Below are 16,503 nucleotides of genomic sequence, written 5' to 3'. Positions count from 1 at the left end.
TCAGGACAGAAGAGTGGCAAGAAGTTTGAAGGACTCTTCCTCTTTTTGTGATGAACAGACGTATTACAACAGTTGAAAACAGAGCAGAGGTTACAGGCAGTTTCGCCTAAAAAAATTAGGAAGCTGGGTTGATATCTGGAGTTGCCGTCTACCTACGCCGTATCATATACAGAAGAGTCTTCCATGATGTACATTCTTGGTGAACTGTGACACTCAGTGGCACTCTTTGGCGTTAAGCGATGCATCTGTGGCCACACGATCAACGCAAAGTGTCCATAGACTAGGTCACAGGAAGCCCCAATTCTCGGACCCCGTACCTCTCTAACTCCAAAAATCATATTTTACTGTGCTATTGGATATGACAACAGGACTAATCTGGTTGTTGGTGAGGGGAACTGAATGTTTGCCAGTGTCTGACAGGAACGGTGAACCCTGTTATCATAACCATCATGAGAACGGTACAAAATTATCAAATGGCTTACAACAAGAAGGTACTGCAAGACTCAAGACCCTACACTGTAGCTCGCATCACAGCGCATTGAGGAATGTACCCATTCTTGGCTGATTGTCCCTGTTGTGAAAGTAGTTCAGGAACTCCATAAAAGTGTAAAAGTTAGGGAAAACATGCCTGACATTTTAGCGACAAATAATCCTGAGCAAATTGGGAGCATCATGACATATACATAGATTAGTGACCACAGGATATTTGTACCGAGACTGGCCGTCGCAACATGAAAATCCACCAAAAGTAAATGCCAGATGTATCTGTTAAAAAAAGTAGACCAAATGTGGCTAAAATTCGAAGAAACCTCGTCGGAGGCAATTGACTGTTCTATACCGAATATATTAATAAAAGATTGTAGTGATTCCCCATAGTACACAGAACAGGTCAGAACACCGTTGAAAACGCAACGGAGAAAACATACCAAATTTACACTACTGGCCATTACAATTGCTACACCACGAAGATGACGTGCTACAGATGCGAAATTTAACCGACAGGAAGAAGATGCTGGGATATGCAAATGATTAGCTTTTCAGAGCATTCACACAAGGTCGGTGCCGGTGGCGACTCCTACAACGTGCTGACATGACAAAAGTTTCCAACCGATTTCTCATACACAAACAGCAGTTGACAGGCGTTGCCTGGTGAAACGTTGTTGTGATGCCTCGTGTAAGGAGGAGGAAAGAGTACCATCACGTTTCCGACTTGGATAAAAGTCGGATTGTAGCCTATCGCAATTGCGGTTTATCATATCACGACATTGCTGTTCGCGGTTGTCGAGATCCAATGACTGTTAGCAGAATATGGAATCGGTGGGTTCAGGAGTGTAATACGGAACGCCGTGCTGGATCCCAACGGCCTCGTATCACTAGCAGGCGAGATGACAAGCATCTTATCCGCTTGGCTGTAACGGATCATGCCGCCAAGTCTCAATCCCTGAGTCAACACATGGGAACTTTTGCAAGACACAAACCATCTGCACGAACAGTTGGACGACGTTTGCAGCAGCATGGACTATCAGCTCGGAGCCCATGGCTGCGGTTACCCTTGGCGGTGCATCACAGACAGGAGGGCCTGCGTTGGTGTACTCAACGACGAACGATTGCACGAATGGCAAAACGTCATGTTTTCGGATGAATCCAGGTTCTGTTTACAACATCATGATGGTTGCATCCATCATGATGGCGACATCGCGGTGAACGCACATTGGAAGCATGTATTGGTCATCGCCATACTGGCGTATCAGCCGGCGTGATGGTAAGGGGTGCCATTGGTTACATGTCTCGGTCACCTCATGTTCGCATTGACGGCACTTTGAAGTGGACTTTACAGTTCAGATGTGTTACGACCCGTGGCTGTACCCTTCATTCAATACCTTTGAAACCCTACATTTCAGCAGGCTAACGCGCCACCGCTTGTTGCAGGTCCTGTACGGGCCTTTCTGGATACAGAAAATGCTCGACTGCTGCCCTGGCCAGCACATTCTCCAGATCTCTCACCAATTGAAAACGTCTGGTCAATGGTGGCCGAGCAACTGGCTCGTCACAATACGCCAGTCACTACTCTGGATGAACTGTGGTGTAGTGTTGAAGCTGCATGGGAAGCTGTACCTCTACACGCCATCCAAGCTCTGTTTGACTCAATGCCCAGGCGTATCAAGGCCGTTATTACGGCCAGAGGTGGTTGTTCTGGGTACTGATTTCTCAGGATCTATGCACCCACATTGCGTGAAAATGTAATCACGTGTCAGTTCTAGTATATCTGTCCTATCAGTACCCGTTTATCATCTGCATTTCATCTTGGTGTAGTAATTTTAGCGGCCAGTAGTGTAAAATAACACAAAATCCGCAAAACTGGTAATGCATTCCTAAAGCTCCGAACTTAGCGCGTGCTTCAGTGTGAGGTACGTTTAGCAGCATCCACAACGAAACACGGTCTCTAAATCTGGCAGGGAATCCAAAAAGGTGATGGTTGTGTACAAAGTACCACAGCAGCAAGACACAATCAATACCCTCAATGATCAACACCAATGGTAATATTGCCGACGACAGCGCCACTAAAGCGGAGTTGCTTGAGACAGTTTTTTCGAAATTCCTTTACTAAACGCGATAAATTAAACACTCCAGAAGTTATACCAAGAACAACTGTCAACATGAGCAACTTAGACGTAGAAGTAATCGGTGCACCGAAGCAGCTTGAAGCACTGAAAGGACCGTCTTCCAGTCCAGATAGCTTACCAATTAGATTCCTTTCAGAGCATACGGATAAAATAACTCCATGCTCAGGAATCATACACAATCGCTTTCTACACAAAATATCTCTACCTAAAGGCTGGCAAGGTGTACAGGTCATGTCAGTAGGCGAGGAAGTAAATAGGAGTAATAAGTTATATTTCAGACCTATATTACTGACGTCAATTTGCAGTGTTCTTTTGGAACATATACTGTGTTCGTACGTTTTGAATTCCTCGATGGTAACGGTCTATTAATAGACAATTATCACGGATTCAGAAAAGTCGTTATTGTCGAATAGATCTACTTTTTTACTCTCGTGAAGTATCGATAAGTCATCTCAAATTGCTCCTGAATTTCTATAGTACCAGAAAACTTTTTACGTCATTCCTCAGAGGAAACTTCTAGCTAACTTTAGTTCACTTGGAGTATCGCTTCAGTTGTGAGACGGGAATCGTAATTTGTTGTCAGAAAAGTCACAGGGAGTAGTATCGACAGAAAATCATCGACTTGGTCAGACATTATATCTGGCGTTCCCCGGAAGTATTGTAGACCCACTGCTGTTAATAACCTACATGAACGATTTAGGAGACAATCTGAGCAGCTCCCTTAGACCGTTTGCTGTTGATGCTGTCATTCACCGTCTACTTAAGCGATCAGACGTCCAAAGCAAACTGCAAAATGATTTCGATACTGTCATTTACCGTCTTGTAAAGTCATCAGAAGATCAAAACTAATTGAAAAATGATTTAGGTAAGATATCGATATGGTGGGGAAAGTGGCAATTGACCCTAAATAATGTAAACTGTGAGGAGATCCAAATGAGTACTAACAAGAATCCGTTAAATTTTGGTTACACAATAAGTCACACAAACCTAAAGGCTGCGAATTCAACTAAATACTTAGGGGTAACAAGTACAAATAACTTAAATTGGAACGATTACATAGGTAATGTTGCGATGAAGGCGAACCAAAGACTGCGTTTTATTGGCAGTTCACTTAGCAGACGCAACATGTTTACTAAAGAAACTGCCACCACTGCACTTGTTCGTCCTCTGCTAGAATATCGCTGTGCGGTATGAGATCCTTAGCGGGTAGGTTTGACAGAGGTCATAGAGAAAGTCCAAGAAGGGAAGCACGTCTTGTACTACCGCGAAGTAGGGAAGATACGCCATATGATTAAAAGTATCCAGACACCCCCAAAATATATGTTTGTCATTTTAGATGCATTGTACTGCCACCTATTGCCAGGCACTCCATATCAGCGTTCCAAGTAGCCATTAGACATAGTGACAAAGAAGAATGGGGGGGGGGCTCCGTAGAACTCAAGGACTTAGAACGTGGTCAGGTGATTGGGTATCACTTGTGCCACACGTCTGTACGCAAGATTTCCACACTCCTAAACATCCCTAGGTCCACCGTTTCCGATGTGATAGTGAAGTGGAAACGTTCAGAAACACGTACAGCACAAAAGCGTACAAGCCGACGTCGTCTGTTGACTGACAGAGACCGCCGACAGCCGAAGAGGATCGTGATGTTTAGTAGGCAGACATACATCCAGACCCTCACACAGGAATTCCAAACGGCATCAGGATCCACTGCAAGTACTGTGACTGTGAGGCTGGAGGTGAGAATACTTTGATTTAATGGTCGAGCGGCTGCTCGTAAGCCACACATCATGCCGGTAAATAAGAAACGACGCCTCTATTGGTGTAAGGAGCGTAAACATTCGACGATTGATTAGTGGAAAAAGATTGTGTGAAGTGACGAATCGTGGTACACAAAGTGGCTATCCGATGGCAGACTGTGAGTATGGTGAACGTCATCTGCCAGCGTGTTTACTGGCAACAGTAATATTCTGAGGCGGTGGTGTTATGGTGTGGTCGTGTTTTTCATGGAGTGTGCTTGCACATCTTGTTGTTTTGCGTGGCGTTATCACAGCACAGGCCTACATTGATGTTTTAAGCACCCTCTTGTTTCCCACTGTTGAACAGCAATTCGGGGATGGGGATTGCATCTTACAACGCAATCGAGTGGTGGCCTGTGGCGGAGTGGTTACACGACAGTAACATCCCTCTAGTGGACTGGCCTGCACAGAATTATGACCTGAACCCTACGGAACACTTTTGGGATGTTTTGAAACGCCGACATCGTGCCAGGCCTCATCGACGGACATCGATCTCTATTGAGTGTAGCACTCCGTGAAGAAAGGGCTACCATTCCCCAAGAAACCTTCCAGAACCTGAATCAACGCATGCCTGCCAGAGTGGAAGCTGTCATCAATGCTAAGGGTGCGCCAACATCATATTGAATTCCAGCACTAGCGACGGAGTGTGCCAGGTGTCCTGATACTTTTGATCACATAGTGTAATCTCACAGATATGATAAGGGAACTGGGGTGGTAATCTTAAAATCAAGGCGTTTAGCGTTAGGGTGAGACCTTTCCACGAAATTTCAAGCTGTTAGAGAGCAGGACGGGTAAATACCTAGTCTGATTGTGTTTCTATGTTTCAAAATCCCAGTGCACTAAAAGCATCTCTAAAGGTGTCAACTCACAATGCAGGTGCTCAAAATGGGTGCCCCTTATAACCAGACTGTGCGGCTGGTCCCGGCGGAGGTTCGAGTCCTCCCTCGGGCATGGGTGTGTGTGTTTGTCCTTAGAATAATTTAGGTTAAGTAGTGTGTAAGCTTAGGGACTGATGACCTTAGCAATTAAGTCCCATAAGATTTCACACACATTTGAACATTTTTTATAAGCATCAAACGTCAGTACGTACGTGCAGTGCACTGAAGTCGCTTACATAAATTGTCCGGGAGAAGGGGACAGTCCACTTTGGAAACCTGTCCATCTCGTCGCCTATCGACAGGCGCGAACGAATTCTGTGCGACGGTAGAAAAAATAATTTGCCTACGTGTTGCGAGACGCCTGCCCCCTAGTGTAACTAAGTCACGGTACATGTTACAAACCGAAATTTGGAAAGATTCACATCCACTGATAAGCGTCAGTTTCCGTGTAGTGTTTTCCATATTTTGTGCGGTCGTCTTCTATAATCCTGGAGTAACTTACCAATAACCCTAAATAGCACAAATTATGGTTGCAAGAGTTATTCTTTTGATTTCTCCACTGATTTCGTTTACCATACTGTCTTCGATTCACACTTCGGTTAATGCTTTTGAAACGTCACAGGTCCTTGTGGATAACTTTCATACTGGTCTTCAGCCCCATACCTTCATAACACACAATGTCTTTATAGGAGAGGAATAAATTCCTCAAGATGGCACTTGAAGGGTATCTCCTCCCATGCCACGGTGCCACCAGAATACAAAATTTGAAATGTCCTTGGGGGGGGGGGGGGGGGCGTCACACATTGCTCTGACATTGACGATGAGTGGCAGTTACAAATGGAATGAACCCTAAATTATTAAATTTTCACTCTATGATAAACATCTCCAAAGACTTGATAAAACTATACCTAATGATTCACGGTGTAAATTGTCAGCCAGCGTCGTCTAAAGTAAAGTATATATTTCATGGGACGTTCACCTAACGCAGCTAAATAGGACATTAATCTAACATATGCATACAGTTTTAAAGTAATACTGTTGTGAGCAATAGGACTTATCTTCCAAACCTCGAGAGGGGCAACCTGTAGAATTTCTGCTAATCGGCCCCGAGTGAAAATAAACAACTACCACGGAGATTTGAAGACTCTGCGACAGCCACCCAAAAGCGGCCATGCATTTCGCTGGATTGTAATTGCAAATACGATTCGCTGAAAAGCCCGGCAGCCAATAGCGTACCAATAATCATATTTATGTCCCATAAATCATCGCGTAGTGCGCTGCGGTGGAAGCTTCGTGGCCCAGTTAATTGTCTGCTGTTCCGTGTTCCTGAGCCTGCTGATAAAACGAATAACAACACCCTCATATATGGTCATTTTAATAGAACTAGACGATGCTTAAATACAAACAAAAGCGAAAATGAATGACGCAGTAGCGCACCCCAAAGTTAAATAAATGTAATCCGAGCGAGAGAATGTTTGTCTATCACTTAGACGTTATGCAAGTCACAACAAAATTTGTTTATGTTTTACGTCTCCTGTTCTAGGGAAGCAGCATGCGACATTTCTCCTCGTGTTTTATAAAGGCCATTAACGTTATTTCAAAACATATTGTTTATTTCTTTTAGCTGTTTATTATCAAGTTTAATTAGACTTACTCATGTATTTCAAAAGTTTGTTTGATTTGTGTCGGCATAAAGAGGTTTGAAATCCCTCGGCACGTTATTGTCCTTACCTGTGATGTGTTGTTTCCAGAATACGTTTTAATGCGGTGCCACAGAGACATCTCTGGGGATTCCAGACAAAATTAAGACTTGCAAAAATAAATTTGACAGGCACAACATCTTTTTCTGTACGAATGTTGATAAAGTTGTCTTGCATAGTTATTTTCTTACGAGAAACGTTAGAAAGTGATCTATCGTCAGTGAATAGCATTTTCCATTCGGATAAACAGCAAAAGAGGCGTCAGTTTCACCCATACGCTCAATGGTCAGCAGGTATCACGGCCCCAGGTAGCGTTGGCATTGATGGTAGGCCGGCTTCATCACGAAAATTTTATTGCTGTCGATGAAAACAAATTTCACAAGTAAATAGCGGATTTTATAAGGATCAGTGGAAGGAAAACGAGACACATGGGAAAAGTTTTTATAAGGATCAGTGGAAGGAAAATGAGACACATGGGAAAAGTAAGTAAACTGTTTATTATTTGAGAAGTTATCGCAAAAACAGTTAATGCATTCCAGAATGAGATTTTGACTCTGCAGCGGAGTGTGTCTGGCACACAGTTTTAATCTGCCAGGAAGTTTCAGTTAATGCGTTTGTTTCACTGTATGATAAGAGGGCCAATACCTTCATAGAAAAATGTTTGTGGTTATCTATGCAACCATAATTCTACCGAGGTGTGCACCTCTTTGTCTGAAGCAAACCGACGGCCATGAATGTCTTCCTTCAGGGCTACAAAAATATGCAAATCGCACTGGAAGAGACCTGGTCTGTACGGAGGCTGTTCAAGAGCATCCCAGCGGAACTCTTCCAGCGTACGACGAACAGCCATGGCAATATGTGGGTGGGCGTAATCCTGTCACAGAATGATGTCGTTCGCGACATTGCTGGTCGTTTGAAGTTGATGGAGCACTTCAGTTTTTGCAGTGTCCACGTAGGAAGCCCTTAGACGTTCTCCATACAGTCCCGATCTCTTTCCATTCGATTTCTGAGAGGCATTTCGTACTAGCAAAACGCGTAGCAGATCTACTCAGTTAACGCCTTAAAGAAATCAATTTGCCATTGCATCGACTCAAAATTTTCTTCACAAACAGAAAGAACTTGTGTAATTCTTTCAACGCATGGCTCTATTTGTTGTCACACGAATTTTCAACGTCTTAAACCACGCATCCGCGGGCAACACAGTGTTGAACCATAGCCGCTGTTCAACTATTCATCAAATATGCGTTTAAAGCAGTATTTTTACACACCGGAATCAGACATGCTTCATCACCAGTTATATATCCTACCCACCTGAAAGAGACGTACGAAAACACATTGCTACTTCTTGAGTTAAAGGAAGTATGTCCCTTACGTTATGTACGTCTATTTATATTGTATTAAACAGAAATATTTAATTGGTGTCCTATGTAGTAATAAATACTATAGCGGAATCGCTGCCGCATGTTGTTGGCCTTTTTACAGTGTTAAGCATACATAAATTGTTGATGTAGTATGTCTCAAGAATGGCAGGTAAACGAGACCAACTGTTCGAGTAGTAAACAGTGTTAAGCATACATAAATTGTTGATGTAGTATGTCTGAAGAATGGCAGGTAAACGAGACCAACTCTACAAATAGTATGAATCAGCAAGTTTCCAGTGGCTTAGAAAGAGTGCTGGATACCAACATATCCGCACGTTATTTGATTATTTGATCAGTGTAATTATTAATCCCTCGTCTTAGTAATTTCCCCTTCCACCATACTTTCTCCATTCACGCCGCAGATGCTTTGCAATGAATGAAAGAAACACTTCGAATTTATTTCTGAGTGTGTGAACTGAGTTCCTTGATGTGTTTCAATAAGAGAGGAATCTTGGGCGCCGTCTGAGTTAGACACCAGATGAATATGAGGGAGCGAAGGCCCATTGCAGACAAGAAGGTTTAAAGCAGCCGTAGCCAACTACTCTTAACACGTTTATTTTCCTTATATCTTCATACAAAAGAAATTTCCATCAAGCAGTATCCCAAGTGCACAACGGTCAACGGCTTAAGAGATTGATCAGACGGAGACCGAAATAATCATACAGAAAGATTCCAGGCGAAGTCTTAAGTGATGAAGTCCACATCAAAATTTCGCATAATATGACGAAAATTCTCACACGACCAGAAAATGTACTACAAGAAAACGGAAATTAGCCATCCTGATCGTCTAGTAAAAGACGTTGTCCCAGCCAGAAGAAGAGACAACCGTGTGAGAGCACAGGGTGTAGCAACAATCGCCGACGCTGAATAGCAGTCGCAGATGACTTACACCGGGTATGGAAGAACTGAAGTTGAATTCTGAAGATAATCATACTTGATAATAATTAGTACAGGAAAAAATCAGCTAAGCTGTCTGTTTCTGACAGTAATGGTGAACTAACGGACTCTAAGGGACTCAAAACAGTAATATTAATATCGTATTACACTCTTCTCAATAACTGATAAACAACATTGTTGCGACAGTGAGATTACATAAATCATCTTACTCTCAATCAAACAGATCTAAACTTGTTGACACAATCAAAATCAACCTGTTCCTCCTTTTTTTCCCCCACTTCTCGGCAGCGTCGACCTGCTTACCCAGGAACCCAGATGCCTCATCGTATCTCCATGTAGGAGGTAACTAGAACATAGTGGCTAGCGACAGCTAAACACAGTGGGTCACTGCACCTTATTTTCAGACTTAGCAGTCAGCATATTGCTACCTTGTTTGTGGATTGTCGCTGGAATATTATTAAGAAATTGGCAGTCTGCCAATACATCATATCCTACAGGAATCGTCGACATTGCAACTTATCTGTTATCAAGTAATACTCCACTTATTTTCTACGACGCCTAGTATTTACAAGTTGATAAATGTCGTCATATATAGGGCCTCTGGCGAACACCATTCCCCAGTGTTGTGAGGTTGAACGCAGGGCTGAAATTCATTACGAAACGCATAGAGATCAGGGACGAAAGGAGACCTGTATGTTGCGTCTCGTGCTATACTGTGATGTGTACGCCCTCTGTACATCATAAAATGGCCAGACGAAAAAGGCAGAGACGTTTTGGCTTTCTGTATGTTTTGAAGGCATGTGAGAGGAATCAGAGAACTCCCTAGTGTATGTGGGAGGGGGGAGGATGCCGATGGCTTCCGTGAAACAAAATCAGATGCGGAGAACAGTTTGATAGTGGGGCAGGTAAAACCGCAACACAGCCACGATGAATTTCGGATACTGTCTCTTAGTTGATGACGCGACGCTATGTACACAGACAATCATTTATAATGTTCATTTATTACACTACAGAAAGTCTTACTGCATGAATCCATGCTGACCGACTTCGACAGAACAATAAGTAATCAGAAAGCATGACGCTTGTAGACGATGCCATACGGGCGGTGGAGACAGTGCGATGTGTACTGCAGTAACAGCTCACAATATGTATCTTTTATTTTTTAAAGTAGTAGCAGTACATAATTTTCAGAAACGAATGTAGACGAAGAAACAGTTAATGCTATAAAATTGTTCCTCGACCACGCTACGAAAAATAACTGTTGTTTTTCCGAACAGAGAGCTGTACTTCGTTCGTAACATTTAATACCTCATGCAATGGAAGATAAGGTGATACCGCATACGATGCTGATGGTGGAGCGTTTAGGATAGCAGGCATTCTCTAGCAGGACTAAAGATGCGATGCACCACATAAAGTAAGCCTTAGATTTAACATGGATTTTCTAGTATGTCTTGCAAAACATTCTTTAGTATATTCAGCTTACGATACATCATTGTGCTGATCATTTTTTACAGGCTTCCGAGCAGCTTTGTCAATTAAAAAATTAGAAAGGGAGTTATTTCAAGATGAGTGTGGTTAAAACACTATGGAGAATTACCCATGCGTCTATGCACTATCATTTTCCACATGCCTCTTGTCAATATTTTAAACCATTTTTGGTTATAGGAGCGACGACTGGGACACAACTGTGTGTAACGATTTGCAAACGTCTTAAACCTTTAATTTTTTTCAGTACCAATGAGCATATCGTAAGTACATACGAGGTCTTTCAAAGTGTTTGAGACAAATGTCTAGGGGTGATAGATCAGGTCATATGTGGCACTTTTTGTTTGAAACATAATGTACACCGGCACTTCCTAGTGATGCTAAGCATCGCTTAGGATTCGCCAACCCTGGGAAGACGACACTTTACCGAAATAGCAGGGTCTAGTAGCAAGATGCACAGCATCATACTTAACCTAATAAATTGATACAGAATTCTCAATATGAAAACTCTAAGCAATTTTTATAAGGCCTCTGTTCGTTCAAATCTACGTAAACGATTTAGGAGACAATCTGGGAGCCCTCTTAAGATTGCGTGCACATGATGCTGCAATTTACTGTCACGTTAAGTCACCAGATGATCAAAATAAATTGCCAAATGATTTAGACAATGTATCTGTATTGTGCAAAAAGTTGCGATTGACTCTGAATCATGAAAAGTGTGAAGTCATCCACATGAGTACCAAAAAGATTCTTCTAGATGTCAGTTACACCATAAATCATACTAATCTGAAGACTGTAAAATCAACTAAATACTTGGGGATTACATCAGCATAGACTAGGACGAATCAGAGCTCGCACAGAAAGATTTCAGGATTTCTTTTACCCACGCACTGGAACGGTAGAGAAGTACCTTAAAAGAGGTTCGATAAACACTTGGCCGGGGATATAACTGTGAATTGAAGAGGTATCAGGTTGATGTAGATGGAGATGAAGAATGAGTGTCTGTCAGTGGAGAAATATAGTTTTGGAGCGAATAGGGAACTTCAATTTCAGTCGCCTACCTCCTTTCGCATGGAGAATATGGCTGGGTAATAAGCGACACACACTGCATAAGAACGCCGAAGAGTGCCTCAGCCCTGTCAGTTCTCTCGAGCACAACCAGCCTTAAGGGAAGTTATAACGGAAAAAAAATTAACATTTTCAGATTTTTATCTCATTATAAAATTTGCAATTTTCCAAATAAAATGATATATATATTACTCATAAACTCACATGGGAAGTTTATTTAATTTTATTTTTTTAAATATAGTATCCACCAGTTGAAAAGGCCAAAAATGTTACGTGCAAGAGCAAATAAAAAGTAATTTTTTTTTATACAAGGCTGTGGATCGCTGTGTTTAATAAAGGTTAAATTACGTGTTTGTATTGGTAGCGCTGTATTTTATCGTTTTATAGCATAAACACGCGTTGTATGTCGAAGTGCTAACGTTTTTCCGAGGAAAAATGATAAATAGATAGGTTTAACTCTGAAAAAGTAAAGCATGACGCCAAAACGAAGTGTTTTTGAGAAACTTAGGTTACATGGTAATACATTTTCGAATAAAGGGAAACATTGTGTTCACAATGTGGCGTGCGAAGTTACAGGCAATGAAATACACGCAAATTTGTCAGTATCTGGAGAAACACCCATTATTGCTTAGAAGATTAAAGTAATACTTTGTGGTACACGGTTTTCTCAAAACGAAATTGATGTAAATATTAGGTTAGGTTATATTCTGATATATTTACACATCCTAACAAGGGTATTGGGTGAATGTGTGTATTGTAAAGTATGTGGAGGGCTAGTTAGTTTACATGAAGACAGTGAGGTATCAAATGGACTAGCCAGAAAACATATCATTTATGGTGCCATTTGTAAATATACTCATTCATTTTCGAATTCGGGTAAGTGTAAAGATAATTAGTTTGAAGTAAGTATTAGGTGGTTTTATGGATTGAGAGCTATTGGCAAAGGACACGCAGAGGACAGCAGGAACAACGTGTGCCGTGATGAATATGCCACGCCCACCCCGTAAAATCGCCCAGTATGCAGGATTTATTGGCGCTCCTGTGGAATCTGGTGCATGTAAGTCAATGAAGGGTGCTGCAAACGAAGCTGTTGAAATAAATGATGGTATGACTGACATACCAGTAACTTTAGATGGCATTTGGCAGAAGCGTGGCTACAGTTCTAAGAATTCTGTTGCTACGATGACCAGCGTATATACTGGAAAGTTAGTAGACTTCCAGATTTTAACCAGATATTGTTATAAGTGCAAATCAGGGACTGAAGATGGGCATATCTGTGACAGAAATTATGAAGGAACAAGTGGTGGTATGGAGGCCTCTGCAGCTATTGAAGTTTTTAGTGGAGCTGTGAACGAAAGTGGAGTGTGTTACACTAAGTCCTCAGGTGAAGGAGACTCAAAAGCATGTAACAGTGTAGTAGTCGCTCAGCCGTATGGTGAGAAGATTATCACAAAACTGGGATGTGTTGGTCATTTACAGAAGAGGTTAGGCACCAGGTTGAGAAAGTTGAAACATAGTTTGTGACACAAGTAACTTTCTGATGGTAAAACCCTAAGAGGCAGGCTGACAGACAAAATGATTGATGAACTAAAGCAGTATTATGGGATGCCTATTAAAAATAATACTGAGGATTTGTTGAAAATGAAGCAGGTCGTATAGGCTGCCTTCTTCCACAGTCTGTCAACTGACGAAAAACCAGTACACCACCTTTTCCCTCTTGGATCTGACTCATTGTGCAATTACCGCAATACCCAGTACTCAAACAGTTCATACAGTCATTAGAATTCCATCCAAGCAGCAGACATCGATATCATAAAACCTATTTAATAGAGACCTGGCAAATCATGAATGACCGTAGAAGTGTCTGCATGGTTAGACTCAAAATCCCAATGAGTTGTTCAAAAATCTTATATGGACTCGCTTACCAAAAAATGTTTTTTTTTGGAATGAAAGTACTAAAGTGAGAGGGGGCGGGTGGGGGCGGAGTCAGTGATGCTTACAACATTGGTAGGATGAAAGTGCTACGGCATACGGGAATTAATCCTGGAGCAAACTAAATCACAGAACTTGAACAGATGGGCCAGGTTCGCGTTGATAAAGCAGAGTATGCACCGCAGTTGGCCACTAAGGAGTACAGAAAGAAGAAAATAAGAAAAAACCTTGGAGAAAAATCAAGAGGATGATATACAGTGTGGTGCAGGTTGCCTCCGGGTGACTAAAAATAAAAAAATTAAGCATATATTAAGTGTGTTACAGTCTTTCGGAAATTTACATTTCCTGTTGCATTCTTCCATAAATGTCAGAAACCACTTCGAGTAGAGTATTCAAATTTTCAGGGAGTAATAACGTACATATCCTGAAAGAAGAACATAATGTTACGTATAATAACAATTTAGTATAACGTGCAAAAAAGTACACAAAATTTTAAACGTATAGTTAAAAACTTGTATTTCCGAAAGCAGTGGTTGAAATGCAGTTATGGCAGTTCAGCAGACTCAGAACATACAGTTTAATGTCCTATAAAACTTTCATGTCAATGGCTACAGAGGTTCCTGAAATGCAGGGAAATCAAGTCACTAAATTCAACATTGTCGAGATAGGGCGTTTCAACTCCCCTTAAATGATATCTAGCGTTGGCAGGAAGCTTTGGCGAACATTTTGTCTCTCACAAAAGATGTCCCCGACGACGTGGTGTGACACACCCAGACATATGTCGCTAGTACTTTGAAGCGCCCTATATAATGGCTTGTGAAAGTAAAGAGCATTAATATTGTTTAATATTATCTGAGTCTGGACTCCATATGTAACTGTCTACCTGTGAAGTTTGGGTTTTGAATGTCAAGTATGAGAGGGGTACGGGAGATTTGAAACAGTTAGACCAGCTAAAACACTCGAGAGGTGCTGCCACTAGAGTGTTTAAGGAGGTCTAGGCTCAAGTTTCATTTTCATCTGACTGTAAGCTTCAAGTACAAGTTGTGAGCATCAGAGTAAGAAATGTTGAAGTATCTTACAAGACTTGTGGTGATGTACAAATTAGTCTTCTGAAATAGTTATAAGTTGAAGCGAGAACAGTGAAGATGGCTCCCTGAGCGAGCTTTAGTGGATTGGTTGGTTGACTGGAGGGAGGGGAACAAACAGCGCGGTCATCGGTCCCATCGGATTAGGGAGGGATGGGAAAGGATGTCCGCCATGCCCTATCAAAGGGACCATCAAAGTATTTGCCTGAAGTGATTTAAGGCAAACAAGGAAAACTCAGATGAGGACGACCGGACGCGGGTTTCAACCGTCGTCCTCTTGAATGCGAGTCCAGTATGCTAACCACTGAACCACCTCGCTAGCTCGGGAGTGTGTGGGTGGCAGTGCTGGCCGCTGCACTCACCCCTGACGGACAGGTTGACGGTGAGGTGACTGGCGTCGTGCAGCGCGGGCTCGCAGCGGTAGGCGCCCGCCTCCTGATACAACACGCGCTCTATGGTGAGGTCCGGCCCCGCGCCCACCGGCTCTGGAGGGCTGCCCAGGCGGCTCCAGCAGGAGGCGCCGCCGCCCGGGCACTGCAGCGTCACCGTACTGCCCAGGGGCACCTCCAGCTGGCGCTCCAGCGAGCCCCGCGACGGCGCCACGCCGCCAGCACTGCCTGGGGCCGGTGTCGACCCGCCCAACGAATCCTCCTCTGCTGGGTCGGACGCTGCAGCAACAGCAATAGGGGACCATTCACAAAAGTGCTACCAAGTTGGAACACCAAGTCGAAATGAAATATGGAGAACAGTGAAGGATAACTCCTCTCTGTGGTAGTCACTAAGGCAAGACCATTTCCAAGAGCCTTATCCAAGTGGAACACCGTGACTAAATCGACTGTTGTCAACAGAGATGTATAACATCGTCGTGCGGTAATCCAAGTGGAACAAAACATTTAAATACAAAGTCTCTAATCACTACAAGCTTCCAAGCTAGCCAAATTCTCCAGCATGAATAAAAAAGGCATACTGAGTAGGACATGTCTACAGAAACGGCCTCCTACATTGTATAGTAAGACGAGCAATTTCATGAACTTCTTTTCTGTTAAGACTGCTGTTCAGCTTCAATTTATGTAAACAGTTGCATCACAGATCTATGGAAAGCTGTTTACATTTAAGAAACAACATTTATTTGGGGGACAAAATGTTCGCTGACGATTCCCAGTGACGCCAGGTGTCGTTTTATTGAATTCGCATTCTCTGGAACGACGCGATTTCGTCGATTCTGCGGAGTCTACTTATCTACTTCCCAGTGTGCTGCACCTAATCTGCCTACGTCAATAAATTGACAGAGTGACTTTCAACAAGAAATACTTAAAAACTACTGTCTCTGTAAGAAAGGGAAAGATATTTTACAAACTTGGTCTACCAACTTCAACGAAATGTGTCTGGCTTATAGGCAAGACACACTGCACATGAACGCCACAGAGTTCTTACTTCCTCACGCCTCTCAGGTACGCTCTGCCCCTTATACTTAAAAGTAGGGTAGTTTAGAATGTCAGCGGAGTTTGTTCCAAGATTCTATTGCGCGTCGTTTACGAGATACCGTATTATGAAAAGTTCCCACGTCGACACTTCTCCAGTATCTGTGGTAGCACACAAAAAATAACAACTCAG

The 16,503-nt window shown here is 42.5% G+C and overlaps 1 protein-coding gene across 1 annotated transcript in view; it reads right to left on the bottom strand.

Annotated features, from left to right (window-relative positions):
* The window catches only part of LOC126335854 (hemicentin-2-like), a 546,546-nt gene that overhangs the window by 233,562 nt on the left and 296,481 nt on the right, over positions 1–16,503 (bottom strand). Inside the window, exon 6 of the mRNA XM_049999325.1 lies at positions 15,252–15,557. Within this exon, the coding sequence (XP_049855282.1) occupies positions 15,252–15,557 (306 nt within the window). The remainder of the gene's footprint in view (positions 1–15,251; positions 15,558–16,503) is intronic.

Source organism: Schistocerca gregaria, chromosome 2 (assembly GCF_023897955.1).
Source record: "Schistocerca gregaria isolate iqSchGreg1 chromosome 2, iqSchGreg1.2, whole genome shotgun sequence".
Classification (NCBI taxonomy): Eukaryota; Metazoa; Arthropoda; class Insecta; order Orthoptera; family Acrididae; genus Schistocerca; species Schistocerca gregaria.
The sequence above is the reverse complement of the archived record's forward strand: the minus strand, read 5'-3'. Positions and strand labels throughout refer to the sequence as shown.